A 23,654-nucleotide genomic window follows, 5' to 3' on the forward strand; every position below is an offset into this window, starting at 1 on the left:
GCAGAAACAGTCACATTAGTTTAAAAAAATAATAATCTGGGAACTCTTTTACTTGTTTTCACAGTGCAGGTGATTTCATATCATAGACAGCAGCAGCTTATCAGTAGAACAGTAAAGCGTGAAACAATGGAATGGCAGTGTTTCATTGGGTTGCACCGTGTTCATGTTCTACTTCGAATCAGGGGAACACTTCTGAATTGTATCTCAGTTGTCCCCTCTTAACGTGCTTTCTCATCTGGTAGCATTTGCTGAGTGTGAGAGCTGCATCCATTTTACATGAAACTGAGCCGAAGGATGTACCCAAGGAGCCCCTGCTCCAAATGCTCATGAGGCTGTTATCCCACAGGTCTTAGACCTGCTTATGACTGAAGTAAAACTGCATGAATTTGTATAGAACAGCTACCAGACCTCCACTATCAACTGTTTAGTTACAGCAGTCTTTTTTTGTTGTATGACAGTGTTTGCTAATAAAGTTGTAGCCTTTCTAATATTTCTGAAGTTGTCTACTAAAATTGTCTTCTTCATATCAGTTCTGTCTCTGTACAGATGGAAATTATGTCAAAATATAGTTATGTGATTGATTCTAAGATTGCCATTTTTTTTGTAACAGTTTCCATCCCTGTGTAATCAATATTACAAATTAATCACGTTCATCTGTGAGATATTCCCTGAGAAAATTCCACAACTCCCAGAGGACCTCTTTAAGAGCCTAATGTACTCACTGGAGTTAGGGATGTCATCGTATCCTTTATAAAGCTTGGCAGTGTTTAAAAATCTGAGTTGCTTTTATAATAACCTGTTGAAATCAGGGGATGGGGGGGTTGTGTGTTCCTTGCATTTTTCCCTTTTCTGTCAATATCTGTATCTATAATTATGTATCAGTAATTGACTCTTAGTCTCTGGTGATTGAGAGTTTTGCTGTCTGTTGAGAGTCTAGTATTAGCTGAATTACCTCACTTGTGATGCTTGAATGCAGCCTTTAAGTGGTTTAGCATGTAAGTTTTTTCTGGCAGCCATTCCTCCTCCATTACTTCATTTCAGAGTGTGTAACTTCCTAAGCCTTCAGCTGGTATCTCAAAGCCATTCCTGAATTAGTTTCTCAGCTGGTAATACAAAACATTGCTGCTGTTCTATTGGGCTGGCTCCAGAGCATTTCCTGTCAGGGTGCCAATGGGCTCTCCCTCTCATAATGGGAGTACCATTTTCACTAATCTGTGGCACGTGTCAGAAACAGATGAGCTTGACCATAAGGGACTCTTTCTGAAAATGTTATGTCAGAGGGGGTTATGTTACCTTAGTGCATGCAGCTAATGAAAGAAGGCAACAAAGCTGGAATTTTTTTGCTGGTTTTCTTCCTTTTTTTTTTTTTTTTTTTTTAATTATTAACAGCTTTATAGTAAAACAAAATCTTGGAACATACAAGCAGTTAAAACATTTTCTAGTGACGCAACTGGGAATTTTAACCACAGTTTAATTTCTCACAAATCTGACTTTGATTCTTTAACACTCACTATCAGAATGAGTTCAGAGGTTTGCCAGCTCTGCCTGGAGGCTGTAACACCATTAGCAGAACAGTGTGCAAAAGCACAAGAAACAGATACAACCCTTTTTCTAGCAACAAGGCACTTTCTTAAGGTAAGGCATCCGTTTTGTGTTACTTGGGGGGATTTTTGTATATAGGTAGTGTCAAGAGGCCAAACAATGATCATATCTGACTGGGTTAATCAGGATCACACAGTAAGAAACGCGTTACCTAGAAAACTGGCAGTTTGAGAAGAAAGAGAGCATGAAGGAGTTGGAGACATTGGATGAGAGTACAAAGAAGGATGGAGGGAGGAAATTACCTACTGTCAATCAACAAAAGACCTGAGTGTCTCGGAATGCAATTCACATTCATCCATGCTCTGCACTTGAGCTCTAGAATGAACCTGATTAACAATTTTAGCAGTTAGGTTTACTGTGAAAACTGTGAAATAGAATGCTTCTAGAGTTGTGTGAACTGGAGGCTGGGTAGAATGCTAAAACAAAAGGCAGAAAAAAAGATGATAGTTGGGAACTAGAAAGAAAATGCTGTCATTTATTCAATGTAGGCAATGAATTAAGCATTTTCTTAATGCAGTCTCATATTTAGTATTTTCCTTTTAGGACATCCACTCTATCTCATTGAATTTTGGAGTGACCTGGTAACAACCAGGTTCCTGCTAACTGGGAACAAAGTAATTGTGAAATTTGTGTGCTTGTCTTTGATTTTGTAAAGACTTCAGTTTTCCTTAAGACATCTTTTCTTACCAAACAGACATTGATTGCTCATTAATAACATACATCAGACAAGCTGAGAGAATGTGAAACACCTTGCATCACCTTATTGGTCTTTCTATTAACATTGCTTTCTCCCTTTTCTCTAAATTTCCACTTCAAATTATCATACCGTTCTTATTAATCTGTTTTGTGTTTGGCTTTCTGTGAGCTGTAGGAGTCTCCAAAACTTGAGGAGGAAGTATGCTGGTTTATTCTGAAAGAGCAAAGGTTTTTTTCATTATTTCTCTGGCATAAATGCAGCTTTTGGAATAAAACACAAGACATGTAATTTCTCTCCGAACAACACATAAATCAACAGGTTTCAGTGCTTTGAGATATGAATTAGTGCTGTTAAGCCAAGACTCGACTTCTAAAAGAACTTGGCTTTTCAATTACAAAACAGTCAACCTTGCATGCTTGTAAATACACGTTCATTATTCAAGTGAAGGTGATGTTCAGCAGCAAATGTTGGTAAAATAGAAAGTTAAGTTTACACTTCTGTAACTACTTTGCTTTTGTGATTTCAGATGGTCTTTGATATGCTGGTACTTCAGAAGCACAATACAGAAATGACAACGGCAGCAGGTGAAGCATTCTACACATTAGTGTGTTTGCATCAGGTATGACATTTAGTCACTTACAACCTGAAAAGCAGTCATTTGTTAGGGTGGTTAGTTACCATGCATCTGTGAAATCACAGAATCCTTTAAGTTTTAAGGGTTTCCCAGAAGGTCTGTAATCCAGCCTCTTACTCAAAGTGGGCTCAATACTGAATTTGGATCTGGTTGCTCAGAACTTTTTTCAACTGTGTTTTAAAAAGCTCTGAAGGCTTCCTTAGCTTTTAAAAAAGCCTGGTCTGACTGAAGGACTTGAGCTCATTTAGAGGTAGGTGAAAGCTGTGGGGCCACACTTGCTTCTGGCACACTAGTCAGTGAAACTGAGCAACAGGTGGAGAGGTATTGATTGTTTTCCATCACAGCCCTGGTTCTGGATTTTTGTCCTGATGAGAGAAGTTGTATATATTGTATCCTTTTTTTTAAGCTAATAAGATTATTGTCTATTTAACAGACTGAATATTCAGAGCTAGTTGAAACGTTGCTGTCAACTCAACAAGATCCAGTAATTTACCAGCGGTTAGCAGATGCCTTCAACAAGCTTACTGCAAGCAGCACTCCTCCTACACTGGACCGTAAGCAGAAGATGGCCTTCTTAAAGAGTTTAGAAGAATTTATGGCAAATGTTGGTGGACTTCTCTGTGTAAAATAAACAACAAAACTCTATGCCTAATGTAGACCCTTTCTGCAAAATGCACTGAGAAATGCTGAATGCTGACTAAATCTTGTACCTGTCTGGGTTCTTTGCAGCCATCTCAGATTCTAGAGAGCCTGGAAGTTTGAACATAACACAGTGGAATAAGAGAGGTCAACTTTTGAATCAGCTTCTGCTATTATGTGTTAGCTGCAATCTGTCATACTTGTGTGTGGGAGAGAATGAACAGAAAATTTGAATTTAATTTGTTTTCCATATATGTGCAAACAGATATGGGCACAATGAAAAATAAATACAGTGCCTTCCCCTCACCCCCACTGGTTTAAAATATGAGTGGCTGGATAAACTTACAGATTTCTACCCAAAATCATGTTAGAGTGTAATGCAGATACGTACAAAGCTCTAAACAGTTTAGCTGATTTTAAGCTTTATTTTTCCTCTCTTTGAGTTTGTGTTCCAATGGGGAAGAAAAAACAAATGGTGTTTTAACTTCTATTTAGTTAAGTTTTTCTACATCACCCTGACATTGCATGTTTAATGCAGTGCAGGTTTTTACATTATGTTGTGCTGCCTAAAGTTCAAAAAAGAGGTGTATATTTTTGTTCCCCTAAAATGAACTTTAGGAACTGTAGCCATTTAATTGCCTTAATTTAAAAGAAAAAACACTCATATACTTTAGATGAGAAATTTAAGGCAAAATTTGACTCTTCAGAGGTGGTTTAGGATGTCGGCACTAAGCTGCTGTGTACCTCTTGCAGCCCTTCATGTTGATGTGTCATTTTGGAGTGAGTGTCTAATGCAAGGTTCATGTGTAGTTTTACTTTCAGTATCTGTTTTGATTCATACCCAGGTTGCACACAACTGCAATGTATTTCTACACTGAACTGTTTGCTTAAGCAATAACAACTCAAAAGGTGTAAATTACTGGCAAACTTTTTAAAGTTGGGGCATTAGCTAAAGCAGTTACACTAGAACAGACAAGTCAAACCCTTCTACTCAAGGGTCATATTTTTTTGACTTGAGTCAAGAAAGATTCGATTGGGATGTGTAGTGCTGTGGGAGATTTTGGGGTTTGCTGAATCTAGCTTCACTTATGCAGAGCCCTCCCAGCTGCTCGGCTCTTTCTCAATTTTTTATATCAGCACTTTAGCTATTAAGACAGCAGAATATCATGCCCTGAGTATAGTGGACCAACAGGGGAGAGCAGCACACAAATACAAAAGTAAGGCCTGGTTTGTCTCCAGTCATGAGCCAGAGGAAACTGAAGCGAACACAAATTGTTTTCTTTGTGTCTAGTAAAATTGATTTTTGTGGGAGGACATGAGGCAGAAGTGGGCCCCTTTGTTTAGACCTTGGCTAAATTATGCTGTTGAGTATTTCCCATGTGTTTTTAAAATTTATATAAAATGTACAATATACACCTTTATTTGGCTATGTATAGCATCATGTTTGCAATTCTGTGCCATTCTTCAGCTATTCATCTCAGAATAAGTCACAACAGACAGATTTTTTAAGACATAAATTTGTAATACTGTGCTGTAAGTGATCTGAGGCTTTTCTTTTTTTTTTTTTTTTAAAGTCAAATCCATACGTGTTTCAAGCATGGATCCACAAGGCCAAAAATGCCATCTCCTCATTCTACTTTTCTCTTTTAATTCATGTGAAAACTGGGCTAGGGCAGATCTAAACATTGAACAGTGACCATAAAACTTGGTAGATAATGTACTTTTGTACTTTTCCTGCTAGTATTTTATTTCTAAGATGATTTGTGTAGTGTTTTAGAATAGGGGCAATTTTTATTTCAAACTCTAATGCTTTTCTTTAAAAGATTTCTTGGCTGTGCACTTGCACAGAAGGTGATGATCCTGCAGATCCTTCTGGTTTTAAACTGTACTGGTGACTGATATTTTTTTACATCTGGCTCTGCTATGTTTTGAAACTGGTTCGGGGGCTTCTCTGAGTTTGTACATTGTATATGGCAGCAGGTCTGAAATCTTTTTTTCAGGTGAAGAGCATTAAAGCCTGGGAATGTAAGTGGCAGTAGTTGCCACTAGTTTGTAATGATTTGCTCAATGTCAAATATCTAGACCAAAGTCTTCAAAGATACCAGAGTAAATACCTTCAGATTTTTTTTTTTAATCTGACTGAATAACTGATAAACTCAACCATTATATTATTCTTTTATATCTAGTTCTGTCATTATAAATTTTTTAATCCTAAAGCTGGCTCACTAGTTAAAAAAAACATCTATTAACTTTAAAAATTTGAAATCCTCTTGCATATTGTGATTGATGAATGAGAGCATAAGTTGAGTTAGCATCCAGGACAAAGGAATGTGCATGCCCATTACTTTTCTTATTAGGCCCATTATCACAGTGGGTGAGATCAGAGCCATGGGGCATCTTTTGACTATTGAGACGTGCTGAAGTATGAACACTGACTTTCCAAAACTAGTTTTGAAGGTTACTAAAAATTTTGATTTGCCCTTCATTTTAATAATATTACATGTTAAAGGGAAACTGTCCTAGTAAGGGTTGTTTTTGTCATTTTCCTGCTTGATGTTATGTTAGACAATATTCTTACTTTCTTGATTCTTAATACTTCTTCTGTTCTCCTATATTCAACAAGGATCTTTGCATGCCATTTTGTTTCTTCTAGAGCAAATGCTAAGATGTCTCTGTTTAATGACATCCATGAAATTGTTGCAGAAGACTCTGGGAATATATTTTATTAATTAATATTTCTGCTGGAGAGGTGGCTGCTGGACTATGGGACTTCTATATCCCTTACAAAAAAAAAAAAAAGATTACTTCTACATGCCCAGTTGTAGATCGAGATGCAAAAGCTCATATAGGAAATACTTACAGACCATTTTTAGTGAATACTGTGATGTGGCTCCATGGAAGTGGTTCTGTAATTTTTACAGCATCACTGCATTGTTTTTTTCCATTCACTGTACAAAGTGAACAATGGTTCCAAGAATTCACTGGAGTTTTGAAGGAGAAACTAAAAAGGGCAACTCAAACTGAATTATAAATGCTGCATGATGCAGTTGTAACAAATTCTTACAAATTGTAACAATTTAATATACATTTGCCTAGGGTTTTTTTGTTTGGTTGGTTTTTTTGTTTGGTTTGTTTTGGTTTGTTGTTTTGTTTTTTGTTTTTTTTGCTAAAACGCATTATTTCTCCAGTGTTTCCATTCTGAGACTAGAAATCAAGTAGCTTCTTTCCCATTTTGCCAGCTCCTTCCCCATTGTAATAGCGAGATCTGATGCTGGTATAACACTTTTCTGTTGTTCAACCTAGGAATGTTTGCTGTTGGCAAGCATGAATCATTGGGTTGGGTCATGAAATTCAAGACTTTCTTGAAAGCACAGATACACATGGACAGGATGAAGTTGGCTACTATACAAAACTTCCACTTTTGTGTGCATTTATGCCTTAAGTATCTTCACTGAATACCACTGGAATCTGCCAAGTATTGCCCAGAGGTTTGTTTCACTGTTTAGTGATAAAGGGCTCACCATTTTCCTCAGGAATGAGAAACTTGTTTTCTCAGCATGTCCAAATCCAAGTAGTTGAAAGAGAGGGGTTTGAATCAGAGTCATCCCTGTGACAGCGTGTAGCACTCACTGAAGCCCCAGTGTTTACTTGGGTAAATCCCTTTATATCTAAGCCATGTAGTTCTAGAAAATGAGCTTCCTCAGAGCAGTCAGTTGTCCATTTAAAATCTAATTTTTCAAAAGGTAAAGCAAATTCTAATTTGTGATCTGTAAAAAATACAACTAGCAGCATTTTTCTTGTAAAACACTTCAAGTTATTTCAGTTTTGGTTAAATACGTACGAAGGGGTGTTTGTTATGGAAGTAGCTTGATGAATATAAGCGCAGGAGTAGGAGCCAGGCTCCTCTAGTTTTGTATCAGTTTTTCTACTGGATCCTTTGTGGCCATTTTGGCAAGTTGATAGAAGTGTCATTGTTACAACAGCGATAATACCTACCTACCTCACAGGGATGTTGTGAGGATTATCTTATGCCTATAAAATGCATTGAGGATCTCAGATACTATGTAAATATTAAATATTTTAATTTTAGTTTTGTGAGGTGTAAGATTTACTGTAACAAAACCAGAAGATTTCCATACCAGTAGATGCCCAGTAGAGGCAGGAGTGGTGCAGTATTGCCCAGGACTGTTCTACTGCAGTACAGTAATGCTTGCTGTAAAGTGTAGTTATTTCAATTACAGCTGATTGAAACAGTGGCTTCTTAAATAAGATTCCCCACCAGTGTGCCTCAGTTCTGGTCTACATAGTTAGAGAACAGTTAGTTGTTCAGGCTTTGGTGCCTCTACTTGTGACATGTGCCACTTATGGTCGTAGGATTTTGTTTAGTTTGGTTTGGGGTTTTACACTTTTATGCAAGGAGCCATTCATTTTTCCCATATTAGTTCCAGTCACTCAGTATAACCAAAGCCTAATGATAACAATTAAAATGTAAAAAGCCAGATCTGTCCCCCTGTCCGTTTGCTTTTAATGTGAGTAGATAGTGCCCTCTTTGCAGTAAATGAGATTAATGCTTTCTAGCACTAATCAGGAAGCAAATCATGAAGTGCGATTTGCTTTAGAGCCTTAAGCTCTTGGCTGTCTTGCAAAACTCTTTTTTCTTAAGTATGAGATTTCTTGGTGCCCTAGCAATGGAGAAATAAGATTTCCCTGGCTTTCCCTTCTCATCAGTGAATTAAAGTAGATTCTGCTTTTCCGTTTCTTCCCTTTCCTGCTTTTCCTGTCCTTTTAAGCCATTCTTATAAAAGACTTGGAAGACTTCCAACCTCAAGGGAAAGAAGATACTACTTGTTATTTTTCAGTCTACTACAGCTTGATACTTGAAATTGATAAAGTCCTTCCTAATAGCATTCCCAGGCACATGTCAGTCTCCCATTAACTTCTAGAGTTAATCATTGGGAAAAAAATATTATCCTCTTTTATTTGTTCCCATTGGGCAAAATAATGAGCCTTTGTGCAGTGAACATGCAGTTTTAAGGCAATAAATGCTAGTACTGCAGTTGGTCAAGTGTGTAAATATTTTAAATGTATAATTCAGTACTATGTTGAGTTTATATATTAAAAATGCAGGGATTGAAGTGCTAGTTGATTTCAAGTATTGTTTTACCTGTACAGTTGGAGATATGAAGTTGCATAGAAATATTTCACTATTTGTTGCAATAAGACTTTGGCAATGGCTATGTGATCAAGCCTTACTTAACACAACTGAATTTTCCATTTTGAAATGAACACTTTGTGTATTTTTAAGATCCATAAGCAGGAGGAGGATAAAATTGTTTTCCACTAAAGACTTATTTTATTTTGTTTTGGCCATGTGTGATTTGTGTGTATTCTTGTTTAATATTTTTCTAAAATCTCACCTGTGTTTTATCCCTGGAATAGCATTTGTTATATCTCCTTATGGGAGAAACAGAAGTAGGAATGTTATGAAACCTCAGGCACACATTGTGCTTTTTGGCTACTGCAAAAGCGCAGTAATTCAGTTAAAATTTATGGGGTAACTTTAATTTACATGGACACCCAAGGCATGAATTTATCCATCAACAGGAAAAAAAAAAGTGATTAGGTGTGTGAGAGGAGTATCTCTCACTGGACTACAATTACCAGAGTGGCTTCGAATATATAATGAAATTAATCTTTTCACCCATCCTCAAAGAAAAAAGTTAATGATGACTTTTCAGGTCACTGTTACTGGTAGTGTTTATCTACCCCAAAGTAATACTGAGTTCTGAGTCTTGAATTTTTCTTTGTGTAGATTTAATTTGAACAGTTTCTGATGATATCTGGCACAGAAAAGTTCTTCAAGCTCGTAATGTGTTCCAATGTAACTGTCATCTAACAGTCTTGTTACTTCATGTATATCAAAAAAGTTCAGTTACAGGCATGAGTTACTAATGTGCTATAATACAGCTACAGTTGGATAAAGAACAACTATTTTTTGTTGCTCCCCTCTTACTTTCATGCACTCACATTTTTCTTAAAAAAAAAAAAAGGAAAGGAATGCTTCACAAATCCTGAAAGTAAAACTACGCAACAGCGATGGTGGTGACAGCTTGCTCTACATCTTGGCTGTATGTATCACTAGAATTTTATTGGTTTCAGAAGTAAAATTATTGCAGTTATGTATTCACTGGTTTAGTTCAGTGAACATTTTGGCAAAGGACAGAAATATTTAAGGTAATTTTGAGGAAAGCCCTGAAGCAGCTGGTAAGATTAACAGCAGCAGCGTATCCAAAAGCTTTTCATGTAGAAAATGGAAATACTGCTTTACCTTTAATTACAAGGTATGGAATAAACTTGAATGATTTGGGGTACAAAGCCTTTATTCACACTTGTCTGTGTAAGTATACTCAAGAACCATCCATTTTGCCTGTATGAAGCTCACATTTGCTTCAGCCATGAGTGGTGGAGCTGGTGGTGGGTTTTTTCCTTCACTGATTTGCCATGTATTGTAAGCAGAAAGATAGGAAAACTCAACATTCCAAGTGGAATTTGTCTGGCAGGTCAACCAGAGAGGAAGTTAGGAGGGAAAAAAGTTTGCAACCTTATGTGGAGAAAAAATAAAATCAGACTAATCTGTAAGAAGAAAAGTCCATAATACAAGTGTTATCCTGTAATTTACTAGCCCGTATCATCCTGAGAAGGATTAGTAAGAGCCTGCCAATTTATCAACATTTTTTGGGGAAAAGAGAAGGCACTATTTTGGAATTGTGTGAAATGCGATACTATCTGTGTGAGTTTTGTTAGTTAAATAAGAAAATCTTTATTGGGAAACATTCCAGACAAATCTACGTCTCCAAAGGGAACACTGAAGTTACCCACTCTGATTGACACAGATACAACTCATTACTAGTTTTTCTCCCACCTATATTTGAATCTTATGGAAACTCTTTTCACCTTAATATCAGATAGATGTTGATCAGATTTTATTTTTCTGACAAACTTCCCTTTGCAAGTTAGAGTAAGGCAAAGCTTTGGGTGTGATGTACTTCCTTTTTTCTTCCCCTCTCTATGTCTGGCCTGTTTGTGGTGGCGAAGATGTGTGTATGTTTGATTTGCTTTAACTTATTGTTTTGGGTGATGCAGTTAGGTTTGTGGCATATTCAGACTGCTTCCAATCTGTTGTTTACTGAATGAAAGGTGTTGCTAGACTCCAGCAGAATTTTGATGTGAAATCCTCATTCATAACTTGGTTTAATAGGTTGTCAGGACATTTGCTTTGATTTTAGACCTGCACCGACACTTCTAATGGAATTTTGTCCATTCAAATGATTGTTGTAACTCGGAAAAAACAACCCCAAAGCCAAAACCCCACCACCACACTGTGGAGTCTTTAGGAAGATCACTGATGTCTTCACACAAGATGAACACTGCTTTGGGGGAAGGCTTACATTCTTCTGCCACTGTAAGGAAAGACTGTTCTTCTGAAGTACTTTTTGCCTGCTTTTAGGCTGTTAATGCACTTTCATGATTTCTTAAACTACTGTTAAAAATGTACTGTAACATGGTTTTTGATAAACGCACATGTATTTAAACAATTCACTCAGTCTCAGGAAAGCTGGAAAAATCAGATACCTGTTTTGTATCTTGGTTAAAATGTTTGTTACCTACATCCCCTAAAATGGCCAGATGATGTCTAGATCCTGTGAGTGTAACTATTTAAGATACCAGTATAGTCTGTAAAAGAAGGACAGTGTAATTCTACTCTAGGGACTGAGAAAATGGTGTCCTTCTCTTATTTTTCTTAGAGGTATATATAGTCTGAATTGGAGTTTCAAAAGAAAAAAAAAGGCAAAAACAGTAATAAACCCCATTTACTGTTCAGAAAAAAAAAGTGTTTTCTTTCTTAACACTAGCTTATTTCTATTCTTTCTCCTTAAAAAGCGTATGTGAAATAAGTGCAGAGGTATGTGTAGGAACAACTGTATAATCTGCTGCTGTACATAATGTTTGCTACTTGACTGCATTTTCTGTTCCACTTTAATTTTACTGGTTTTACTAAATATATTTTATATATTTTCCTTCCTGCTTCTTGTGATGGCAGAGTGATTACCTGTTTGGAGGGGTGGGGGAGCAAAACGAACCATGAGTAGGCTCTGGCCAGAAAATTCCATAAACTTTGGATGTCAGCATGTATCTTAGGGCAGTTTTTGAGAGAACAGCATAAATCGGGGGCAATAGGGCATAGTAAAATCAATGGGGACATTACAATGTATGAAGGTGTAAGATACTGAAGATTCTGTTTCAGGGTTGCTATTTTTTAATGTTTTTAAAATGTCAGCACCACTAGGTGGTATTAAGTGACTAGTGGTCACTTAAGTAGAGTGTTTTTCAGTCTGAAGATTGCAGCCCTCTTTGTGATCCCTAAATTATTTCCAAGGATCCAGAAGACCTGGCAAAATAGAAGGAAGTCACTCTGATCATGTCTCACTGTCATGTTTCTAAGAAGATGCGCATCTGCAATAGAGAGAGTTGGGAGTCCATAATACGTTGGAGGATGCAAATGTACAACTGTATTTGAATTCAGAGAGTGACTGCAAGATGTAAGAGGCTGACTGATAGTCTGTCCTCCTGTGTGAACCAAGGTCTCAGGAAGCTGTGATGCACATGGCCCACAGAGCTACCCCACAGGGCTGTAATACACTTTTTATCCTGCATCTGTAGGAGAACAGCTCGGTATTGAAAGAAGAAAGTGCAGTAAGCTTCTCTTACCAAGATGAGGTAAGAACAACTTGCAAGATGTTCTGCAAGTAGAATCATTTCTACTAATATTATTTTCCATCTTCAGAAGTAGGGTTATGTTGATAATAATTAGAAGTAATCCTTGGATGGTTGTAGACATGCTTGGCTGTCTTCCCAATGAGCATGTAGTTGGTTTGCAGCCCTAAAAGTGTCGAGATTAAGAATTTTTTTATACTTAATAGCAACAGATTATTAAATTCCAATAGTATAAGCTATTTTCATATTAGTTAAAATGTATTGTACTTCATATGGCTATGGCTTGTGCAACAGCAGGAGAACTGAAAAGTATAGACTTTTGTTAGGAAAGATAAAATACAAGACTGTAAAATAAAAAAACGCCAAAACATAAAAGCCTTATAAGTAACAAGTTGCTCTTGCTTTCCAGGGTAGAACTGTGCTTTTTAAAACTCTTATGTCCATGCTCTGTTCCTGATCTGGTTGGACAGAGAGTACTAACAAATATATTGGTAAAGTGCCAGTGGTCTGTGTTGTCAGGTTCATCTTGGAGACATCGGTGTCACTGCTGTGTGACATGGGTCTGTCAGTCAAAGGATAGAGGAGACAGCTTAACTAGAAATACCTTTCCGGGTAAAAAAAAAAAAAAAATAAATAAAAAAAGGAAACAAACTAATAATTAATAATAAATTTCCTGCAGGGTGCACTTTGCACTTTGCAGGTGTTCCTGTACCTGTGGTTCGTTTCTCCTCACATTCCAAAGCAGCTGCACTGCAAGATATAACCTGTTTTCCTTCCTACAGGGTCACTTGAGCTCCTCCTGGGCTTTCCTTCTAGAACTGTCTTGTGACATGGATTCAGGCGAGGTCTGGAACTGTCTGTGTGCTGCCAAGTAGTATCTGGTGTCATAAGGTTAGCAATGTTGGCCAAGCCTCCGTGCAGCCGTGTGCCGTTACATGACCTCTGTAACCCTCTTGTGAGGAGGCTGTTGTTACTCTGGGAAGTTTGGACTTGCACTGTGTCTCCCCAGTCTCCTTCATCCTTACGTTGTCAGCCCTGTGCAGAACATTTTTTCATGTCAAAAGCTTTACAAAAGGCATGAAACAGACTGAAATGTCACTTTGTAGAATCTAAACCAGATTTCTTACTGCACTCACTAATATGCAGGTGTCAGATAACTGTCACTCTGCAGCCACACAGGTAAAAAGGGTTGGTTGTTTTAACCTGCAGCAGTGGTGGTAACATGAATGGATAGGGGTGTGCTCCACATAAGACAACTTTTGGCAAGACCGTTTGAAGACAAAGGGGGGCTGAATGCCTGATTCAGACTACTTGGAAGTCTTTTAAAACCAGAAGGAAATGCCCACAGTTCTCCACTGTCATGCAAGCAAACCCCTGTTTCTTTAGGGGAGAGAGAGGTAAAATGTATGGGGATCTGAAGGAAAAAGGGGCCTATCCCCACATCCTGCAGTAGCAAGAAAATTTGATTCTCTGCTGCCTACAGAAGCTGTGCTGCAAATATGTGTTACCAGAATTTTGTGTTTCTGCCTTCCAAGGAAATAGTTCTCTCTCGCTGTAGGCTCCTAGTGCTGAGCCTAGGACTTTGCAAGTATTGCAACAGATCAAGATTCAACAGATTGTAGGTAAAATAGCAGTTTCTTGTTCAACTTGCTGCTGAGGGAACTGGAAAACATGACAGGGGAGTCTGCTGTTGGGTTAAATAACCCAATGGGCAGCCTTTGAGTTGGTTTATAAAAGAGTAACCGAACCATGAAAAGATGATGTTATGAAAATGCTTTTTACCAGGCTTTATAAAGGAGGAATGACAAAAACAGTGAGGAAGTTCTTGAGGTTTTGGAGCAACAGATGATACAGAATGCCAGACAAGTGTGTTGTGTCTGCACAGTATGAGAAACTGAGATCAGTTGTACACCCTGATTCGGAGAAAACTCCAGGAACAAACTCGCCAACAGAGTTTCAAGTTGACAAGCAGGTATTCTTTATTGCGGCGCCGGGAGACACGGGGGATAGCTCCTCCTAACGTGTGTCCCCGAATTGCTATACAGGTCATCTTTATATGGTCACTGAGCATGTTACATCATTTTCCAAAAAGTTTCCGGCATGCATACAAAAATGTGGTGGTCTTTAAGGGTCCTTTACTTTTCCCAACAAGCTTCATTAACATTACAGACATAGATCATCCTGGCCTCCTACTTATCAGTTAGTTTAACTGCTCTCATCCTGGACATCTGCTAGTCTGGGATACTCCCTAGTAGATGCTTACAGCAGCTTAATGGGTTTATTACACCCCAAACATAGCAATCATCCTGTCCTTTTACTTATCAGTTAGTTTATCTGTGCCCACCCTGGACATCTGCTAGTCCCAGATACTCCCCATCCCCAGGTCCTGTCCTTCTATTCTGCTTTTCTCACACCTTTTGTACTGAGGTCCTGAGGGCCTGAAACTATGTCAACTACCTTCAAGCACCGCAGTTATTTTCCATTACAAAGCCATCAAACAACATTACTTAGAACTGATTACATTTTGTACTTTTGTGCCTCCTTGCACTGAAATCAGCAGCTCATGGCTTTTAAACATTGGGCATCTAACCGGAGATATATCCGTGATTTCCAAGTCTAACGTAGCTGGCGACCGATGGATGCCTGACTGGAGGTATACCCTACCCACAGTTTCCGTATCTGCTGAAGTACCTACTCCAAATCCCGGGGCACGACCCGGCCGAGGGAGCGCGGCGCCTGCTCTCTGCGCAGACGGCCTGCTTTAGGAAGCTCTTATTTACGCTGAAAAACCGTTCTGGGGGTCGCTCTACACAACCCGAACCACCGCAGTGGTGAAGGCACAGCGAAACGGCGGGTTCCCGCCGGCAACACGCTCCAGCGGCTAAGCCCGGGCAGGCGGACATCCGCCATAGGCCGCAAGGGACCGGCGGGGCTGCTGCAGCAGGGGGAGGCCCGCACGGATCCATCTCTGCCCGGGCTCCCCACTACCGGCGGCCAGCGGCACCGCGGGTTAGGAACGCGCCTGCACGGCCCCGCCTGCGGCAAAGGCGGAGCCACCGCCGGAATCCCCGGCCCCGCCCTGCCCCGTGTCACCAGCAGGGGGCGCTCGGCGCCGGGGCTGGCTGGGAGAGGCCCGCGTGCGCGGAGGTGGCTGGCGGCCGGTGAGTGGGGAGAGAGGCGGGCTCTGTGTCAGCAGTGCGGGGGATCCGCAGGGTCGCGCGTAAGTCCGCCCGGCTGTCCGCCCTGTCAGGGCGGGCGGGTGGCGTCTGCGGCCGGGCAGCCCAGCTGCGGCGGGAGCGTTGAGGCGGGAGCGGATCCCTCAGCGGCGTTGGGCCTCATGCCGACCGGCTGCGCTCTGCTCCGCTCCGCTCCCCTCCAGCCGCGCTGGGGTGGGGGCGGTGGGTGCGCCTGGCGCGGAGCGGAGCCTGCATAGCAGGAGAGCGCGAGCGGCAGGTGCCGGCAGTGGGTGTTCAAAGCAGTTAAACACAAGAGGGAGCAGGAAGAAGGAGCATTTTTCAGAAGCCGACAGCGTTCCCTCATTCATATGCCAGAGGTAACAGCGGTCGAGTACCAGCTTACTCTCCTCTGCCCGTGCTTATTGGAAAGGAGAGCACATCATGCTCCTCTTCTCCTTCAAGTAACCACTAGCCTCCAGACTTTATTTTTTTTATTCCAGTGCAGTTCTGTGCATTCATTAATTCTCTGAAAGACTCGTCTGCAAACGCTTCTGTGTCACTTTGAAGCACCATGAAATCTCATCACTGACAGAGATCCTTGTAGCTCAGCAACACCTAGACCTACAGCTGTCTGTGAAATGACACAGAGTGGTGTGGAGAGAGTGTCTAAGAGCTCAACCTTTTGTTTTCTGATACACAAAGTATTTGCATGAAGTTAGTAGCCATTTTCACAGCAACAAAAGGTAACTATTCATAAACCCAAACTTCTTACCAGCTGACATTCTAGGTTTAAAAACTTCACGTGAATTTAAGGGACACCGGACAGGTGTCTCTAAGAGAACTGCATTCACAGAATCACTTCAAGTGCAGAAACAACTCCCATAGTGGAAAATGGTTAAAGTCTGTTAGAGGATAGAGGAGGGAGGTATCACATATACTTGCCTAATCTTATTCCTTCCAGGACAGCAGCTTTTGGCTGCCTTCAGGATACGATATTAATTAAAATAATTCAGGGTAGGAAGCAGTATCAATGCTTCAGGGTAGAAGAATGACCAGCATCAACCCTTTCTCTGAACTAGTACAGCTTTCTTCTTGAACCATTTGCCATGGATGTTAACAGAAAGTTCTCCAGACTTAATCCTGAAATGGAGCTGTTCTCAGATCTGTGGTCAAGCTGGTCCTGGTCCACAAATCCTGCCTTGTCCCTGTTTCCCTACTCCACAAAACCATGGGTACGTAAGAAAACAGCTTCAGGTTAGTGTGCAGGTTTTGTCAGTTCTGCTTTTCTGACATTCCCTGGCTTGGCTGTCATGCTCAGAGGCCATTCTGGTTTATGGCACCTGGGCCTCAAAACTTGAATTTGTTTAGGTTTTCCCAGTTGACTGCCAGGGAACAAGCTGCTGATGCTGCCTGTACTTGAGGATGACCTCTTGGATGTTTGAGAAGTTTTGATTTGCATTGGAAGATTCTACAAACCAGATGTAGGTGTCTAAATTACTTTAGACTAATGTATTTCATACACCTTGTCCTATCAGTCATTCCTGTGAAAGTGCATTCGGCAATAATCCCAGTATCTTGTCAGACAATCAACTCTCCTTAGGATTTAAAGATCTGAAAACTTGTTTCCAGTAGGAAAGATCCTTTCTCTGTCTATTCTTTTACTATGGTTGGGACAGACTCCCCCACACCTCTGTGTGGATTAGTTTTGTCACCCCTCCAATCGTCTGGAGATGAGGGATTTGGATCCATGTAAGCATTCAGGAGCTGAAGCTTGAGCAGAGCGCAGTACCTCCCTTGTTTTAAGGTTGACTAGCAAGTCATAGAATCATAGATTGGTTTGGGTTGCAAGAGACCTTAAAGCTCATCCAGTTCCAACCCCACTGCTACAGGCAGGGACACTTTCCACTTGACCAGGTTGCTCAAAGCTCTATCCAGCTTGGCCTTGAACACTGCCAGGGATGGGGCAGCCACAGCTTCTCTGGGAAACCTGTGCCAGTGCCTCACCACCCTCATAGTAAAGAATTTCTTCCTTATATCTAATTTAAATCTACCTTCTTTCAGTTTTCAGCCATTACCTTTGTCCTATTTGTGCATGTCCTTGCAGAAGTCCTTCTGCAGCTTTCTTGTGGGCCCCTTTAGGTACTAAGGTCTCCCTGGAGCCTTCTCTTCTCTGGGATCAACAAGCCCAACTCCCTAAGCCTGTCTTCATGGAAGATAAATGATACTCTGGAAAAGCCAAGAGCTTTACTCTTAACACGTGTAGGTGTGTACTGTGTCAGTGGAACAGCACAATAATCAGTGAATTCTGGTGGGTTATCTAACAGGTTGATGGTACCATTTTTCCAACAAGTAGGGAACACCTGTGTTTCAGGAAAAGTCTTGAAAGCTGTGCTAGGGTGAGCAGCACAGAGGGAAGGGTGGGAAGGGAGGAGGTTGTGGATTCTGGAGTTCTTGTTATACAGGGAATGGGAGAAGAAAAACTCTGAGCAGCTGTACTTGAAGTCATAGTTGGCTTCTGAAGTTGCACACAGTTCAGATGGCATGTGATTCTCCCAGTGACTTCTGCACAAAGGCAGGCGTCTGCCTGGTTCCAGGTTCTGTTAAAGTCATTGCTCGTGGACTTACTAGTTCTTAGATCAGAAGCAGAGAAAATGGGTTTCTTGAGAGAAGCATCTTTTCCAGTTTTCTCTAGTAGTTTTCCCGTGCAAGTTTCCTGTTTTCATCACCTTCGCTCCACGCGGTGGCACTGTCTCTTCTGGAAAGGACCCACAGCTTTCCCCCGGATGCTGTTCAGCAGTCCGGGTGAGCAGGGTGAAGTGACCTTTTGCGGTGTATCCCAGCACAAGAGGTCTCTGTGCTGTACTTCTGTGTGCACTGTGTATGCAATGGGGCTATACTTTCATGGTAGTAAATACCGTGTCTTTTTGATACGAGTTATCCCCATGTTCTCACACACAAAATACACAAGTTTGGTCAAATAGCGTTGTCTAAGGAAAACATCTTAAGTTTCTTGCCTGCTTTTGCTTGTAAGAAGGTTTCTGGCATTCAGACAAATCTTTTTATGGCATAGAAGTTAAAGCCAGGTTTCTTCATTTTGAGTCAGAATTGTGTGACTTTTGAGCATGGAAAGGAATGACCAGTATCTATCATTATTTATGGGAGGGAACAGTTTCTATATGATTTGCCAGATCCACTGAAGCTTTTTGCCCCCACCCCCACATCCCCCCCCCCCCCCCGATACAGAAAAGTTGTCCAGATTCAGGAAATTAAGAACTGCAATGACAACTTCCCTCCAAGAATACAAGCCAAATCTGTGTTGTATAGAAAGGGAACAATATTGCTGCTGTTCCTGAATTCTCTCTGGAGATGTGTTATTTCTAATCATCCTCTCACTTGTTTAAGATCTCATAAGTAAAGTGAATGTGTCTTCTCTTGTCCAGAGTTTCTCCTCGGTAGCTGTTAGCCTGAGTCTGTATTGTCAGTGAAGGTCGTTGTACAGGGGACTGTGCCATTATTAAAGTGTTCACCACTGAAAAGGGTTAATTTAATTAAATTTTTTTCTCTAGTTGGCGTCTAGAAAAATGGATGATGATGGTGATGACATTCCCCAGCTTTCATCCCATACATTGGCTGCCCTCCAGGAGTTCTATTTGGAACAGCAGCAGAGAGAGGGCATGAAGACCTCCCAAGGGTTTAATCAATATTCCATTGGCTCAATAGAAGAAGACTGGGTAAGAAACTATGAACTTCAGTGCATGAAGGAGTAGCCTTTACTGAGCTTTTTTGTGGCTGGATAATGAAATGAAATTTAAAAAGGGAACACTAAAAGGTGTTCTTAGAGTAGCAAAATCAAACTGTTCATGGACAGCAACACTCTAGGGATATTTGCTTTAATGTTAAATCTGGATATATTTGTCTGTCCTACATGGGGTGGGGGCAGGGAAAGGGGTACAACATGGAGAGGGAATAAAGCCGCTAACAGAAACATCTATCCCTTCTGGAGATTTTAATTCCAGCCTGCTATGTGAAGGTAGAAAAGATTCTTCTCAGAGTCTCAGAGTCTGAGACAAGCACCAAGTAACAAGATCAAGTGATCTTTCTTTCACATTGTACTGCATTCTGTGGTTTATGCCTTTGCTTTTGTGGATGGTTGCTTTGCTGCTTTTATTTTTTCTGATTTTTTTCTGACAGACTGATTTTTGGTTTGCCTCTGTTTTCTTTGGGTTTGTTTTTTTTTACTCATCCTTTTTCTGATCTCTTCTGATTCATTACTTTCACCCTTTATTTCCTTCTGTACTGTCACTTTTCAAGTTCCTTTTTCCTCTTCCACTAAAAATTTAAGAACACATAAATACTGTGCATCTGCAAAGTGGGTTTGAACTAACCCAGTAATCAGTGATCTTGCATTACTTGGTTTTCCTGATACCGCAGTAAATGCTTTGGAAACACACTGTGTAAGCTACCTGCTGCGTGTCCCTGGATTACAGAGGTAAAAAGACTGTCAGGAAAATACTCACTTTTCCAGCTTAACAATTGGTGAACTGAGAAGTTGTTGTGGATTTTTTCTTCAAATGCAACTCACCACACCTAACAGTACATAGCACAGTCCAAAGATTTGATATTATTTGTAATTGTGTGTTCCAGCAACTGAGCCAGTTTTGGTACAGTGATGAAACCGCATCACGCCTGGCTGATGAAGCAGTTGTGGCAGCTGGGAAGGGTGGCAGGTAGGTTTCAATAATTACATCAGAGATTCAACATGTCTTTTCTGTAAATACTTTGTTTCCACTCTGTAGGCAGAGCATGCAGTGTAATTCATTACTCATTGTACTTCATCTTTCTTCAGTTGAGATATTGCACAAATGCTTTGCTATTATTTGTATAAATAATAGTTCATCCTGATCTTATCTTTTAGCATTTCATCGAATGTTGTAGGCTCTGCCTTGTACAAGTTTACTGTGAATGTTTTCTTTTTTGAGAGAGCTCCAGAGCATATCAATGATTAGTAATTCTTTTCTCTGTTTTCATACAATGTTTCTGCAGAACAGGTGGAGAAACTTGGTTTTCTTCCTATTTCTGTAAGGAGTTGGGTTTAAGTTTTCAAGTATATTTCCTTGCTGTTCTGAAACAAGATTTTCTCTGTAGTTAAGCTTAAGTGATGCAGCATGGATGCTGAATAAATGGCTTTAATGCTTAAAACTCTACTATTAAATTAATTATTTGTTAGAGTGGAGGATGAATAGCTTACATTCTGGGACTAATATTTAAAATGTTTTCCCAAAGCAGCCCTGAGGACTGCTGTAGGATGTTTTGGTTTTTTTTGCTGTTGTTTGCCTTTTAAAAGAATATTCTCAGTTGTTGTCTCTTTTTCAGGATAGCATGTGTTAGTGCACCCAGTGTATACCAGAAACTGAAAGAACAGGATGGTAAAGATTTTTCAGTCTGTATACTGGAGTACGACAGAAGGTTTTCTGTATATGGAGAAGAATTTATCTTCTATGATTACAACCACCCTTTGAACTTACCTGAAAATCTCTTGCCACACAGTTTTGACATTGTTATAGCAGATCCACCCTATCTGTCTGAGGAATGTCTTCAAAAAACTGCAGAGACCATCAAATATTTAACAAAAGGAAAGATTCTACTTTGCACAGGTATGGTTAATAAAAATGTCACCATTAAGCATCTTTTCCTCTCTCTCAGAAGATGAAACTTTCTTAGGTGTGAAAAATACTAACTCAGTAACACTAATTTATCATTACTTCAAAGAGGAATATGTATCCTAAGCTTTTCATTGGAATACTTTAGTTCAACCTTTATTTTGAACTGCAGGTATGTGTTTTTTAAGAGTTGAAGTCAGTGCTTTCTTCATACAGCATTTTGAGTTCTACTAAATCTTTGAAGAATTGTAAGATCATCCTCTAGATCTCCAGAAGTATTTTTTTCTTGTAAAAGACCACTCTCTATAATCTGGGTATGACAAAGATAGGTGCAACTTACTGTTAATGTCTTACTGAATAAGAATTTGTGAGTTTTTAAACATGTCAGTAGCTACAGGACTTCAGCTGCCATGTAGTACTTAGCGTCTAAGGTCATCTAAGTAGAAAGAATGACAAAGAGGTTGGAATGGCCTTTGCTGAGTAAAGTGGGATGATTTTAGCAAAGTCTTGAAAAGAAAAGCAAAGTAAACTTGCCCCCACTCCACATTACCTGTCCGTACTGGTAAGCACAGGAGTTGTAATGTGAATGAATGTGTGAGGGAGATTCTGCCACTGTGATTCAAGCAAGGAGATTCTGGGCACTGAAATACAGCAGGAGGAATTAAAAACCAGTGATAAGTGCAGTGAAACTAGGTAATTTACCAGCTGTACTTGTAGGGCCTTCTTTATGGAGGTGCATTTGCTATATCTGCTTTACCCATGGTGTTTAAGCTTAAACTGTAATCTTACTACAAGACATCTGGGAAACTTTTGCAAAAAAAAAAAAGAAAAGAAGGACAAAACCCCTCTATAAATATAATGTGAGGGAAGTCAACCAAGCAGCTGAAATGAAGAAGAATGTGGTCACGGAAAACCTTTGCTTAATTGCACATGGCAATCACGCACAAGGATGGTTCTCAAAATTTCTTCCCTAAAATGGGTAGGTGGTCCTTAAGTTTACAGAGTTTGAGAAATGCTGCTCAAGGAAGTGATTTCTCAGTGTGTAGCTGTAAATACCGCATTGCGTTTATTTAAGTGGAAGAGTATATGTAATCTGTTTGCCTTTCCCATGCCTCCCTACCATGTAATTTGTTTGGCATGTAGCAAGAAGATGGAGTTCATCTCTGTTTTCTATACAGAGCTTACCCTCTACCTACTTCCATGAAACTTCATTTACATTCATTTCCTTGGGGCATCTTCCATTCTTTCAGATTTATTCTCATTTCGAAATAGATTCAGTTGTCAAAGAGGGCTGACAGTAGAGCTGCTTTAAGCCTTGCTTCCTTAAAAAAAGCAGGCTTGCTTTATATGCATTTGGGAGGAGCTATTAAAATACCCAGACATTCTGTTACTGTTTTTCTCATCAAATGCTAATTATTTTTGCTGCAGGTGCAATCATGGAGGAACAGGCAGCAAAGAATCTTGGTGTGAAGATTTGCAAGTTTATTCCAAAACACGCACGAAATTTAGCCAATGAATTTCGGTGTTACGTGAATTATGCTTCTGGGCTGAAGTGAGCCTCCTGAGAAGGTCTACAGATTTCTCAGTCATGCTCCTTTCTGTTTTTTAGCAGTGACTCCATATTTCTCAGTGCTGAAATACTCAGCTCCAAGTACTGTTTTCTGGGCCAGCTCTAATCATGATAGCCTCTCTCTTTTAAATGTGTTTTGTATTGTACATTTTTGGTAAATGGGGACCAAACAGCTCAGGTGCTAGACAATGGAAGCTTCTCTGTTAGAGGTTCATTCAAACTGTCAGGTTTTACCATTCAAGGACTCTTCAGTGACCCCTGCAAAGTGATTTTAGCTGGTTGGTGTATAACAACACACAGGTGCTTGCCTCACAGACACCAGAATCATCACTGCATCAGAACTGATGACTTCCTAGCTAGTGGATGGTTGAAAAAGCATGACCAGTGGTCTCCTTTCAATCTTGAGAGATGCTCCCTGAGTAAAAGGCTTGAGAGATGTTTGTTCTGAATGTGTCATATGTTTTCAGATTCATTAGCCAGCAGGCTGATGTTTTTATAAAGGATAACTGGAAGAGAAAATAGGTCTCCTTCTGGAGAGGCCGCTCCAGTTGCTCTTAATAATCATCAGAACTACCAAGTACTTACTACTTACTAGTAAGTAAGTTGCCAAGTAAGATAAGAATTACTCTCTCGCTATTGTTGCCAGATTGGCTTTTTAAAATATTGTGATTATTATTTTACCTTGCTTTGTCACAAACCCAGACTTTCTTTTTGTGAAAAGATCTATTTTGTCATCACTTACACCATACAAACTCGTGTACGTATGCATGCTGTACTAAGTCGTTACACATCTCCTTGCAGAAGTACAGTGCATTTATTTTGTGTTGTTTATGTGTTAGTGCAACACAAAGTCTTTTCAACTTTAAAAACCCTCACACAACTGGGTTGTTCTATTGACTAG

General features: G+C 39.9%; 2 protein-coding genes across 3 annotated transcripts in view; both read left to right on the forward strand.

Annotated features, from left to right (window-relative positions):
* Nucleotides 1-3,578, forward strand: part of XPO4 (exportin 4) — a 72,208-nt gene extending 68,630 nt beyond the window's left edge. For both annotated transcript variants that reach the window (XM_057399649.1, XM_057399650.1), the window contains exons 20-23: nucleotides 611-741; nucleotides 1,518-1,635; nucleotides 2,826-2,918; nucleotides 3,367-3,578. In XM_057399649.1, coding sequence (XP_057255632.1) covers nucleotides 611-741; nucleotides 1,518-1,635; nucleotides 2,826-2,918; nucleotides 3,367-3,564 — 540 coding nt within the window. In that variant the 3' untranslated portion in view covers nucleotides 3,565-3,578. The remainder of the gene's footprint in view (nucleotides 1-610; nucleotides 742-1,517; nucleotides 1,636-2,825; nucleotides 2,919-3,366) is intronic.
* An 11,889-nt stretch (nucleotides 3,579-15,467) lies between these two features.
* Nucleotides 15,468-23,202, forward strand: EEF1AKMT1 (EEF1A lysine methyltransferase 1). The gene is made up of 5 exons (XM_057399651.1): nucleotides 15,468-15,508; nucleotides 19,090-19,254; nucleotides 20,168-20,250; nucleotides 20,897-21,177; nucleotides 22,612-23,202. The coding sequence occupies exons 2-5, from the start codon at nucleotides 19,105-19,107 to the stop codon at nucleotides 22,737-22,739; spliced, it is 642 nt and encodes a 213-aa protein (XP_057255634.1). The 5' UTR covers nucleotides 15,468-15,508; nucleotides 19,090-19,104; the 3' UTR covers nucleotides 22,740-23,202.
* The last annotated feature ends 452 nt before the right edge of the window (nucleotides 23,203-23,654 follow it).

The sequence above is a fragment of the Pezoporus wallicus genome, unplaced genomic scaffold (assembly GCF_028554395.1).
Source record: "Pezoporus wallicus isolate ANWC-B61680 ecotype Strahan unplaced genomic scaffold, APGP_CSIRO_Pwel_v1 scaffold_6446, whole genome shotgun sequence".
Lineage (NCBI taxonomy): Eukaryota > Metazoa > Chordata > Aves > Psittaciformes > Psittacidae > Pezoporus > Pezoporus wallicus.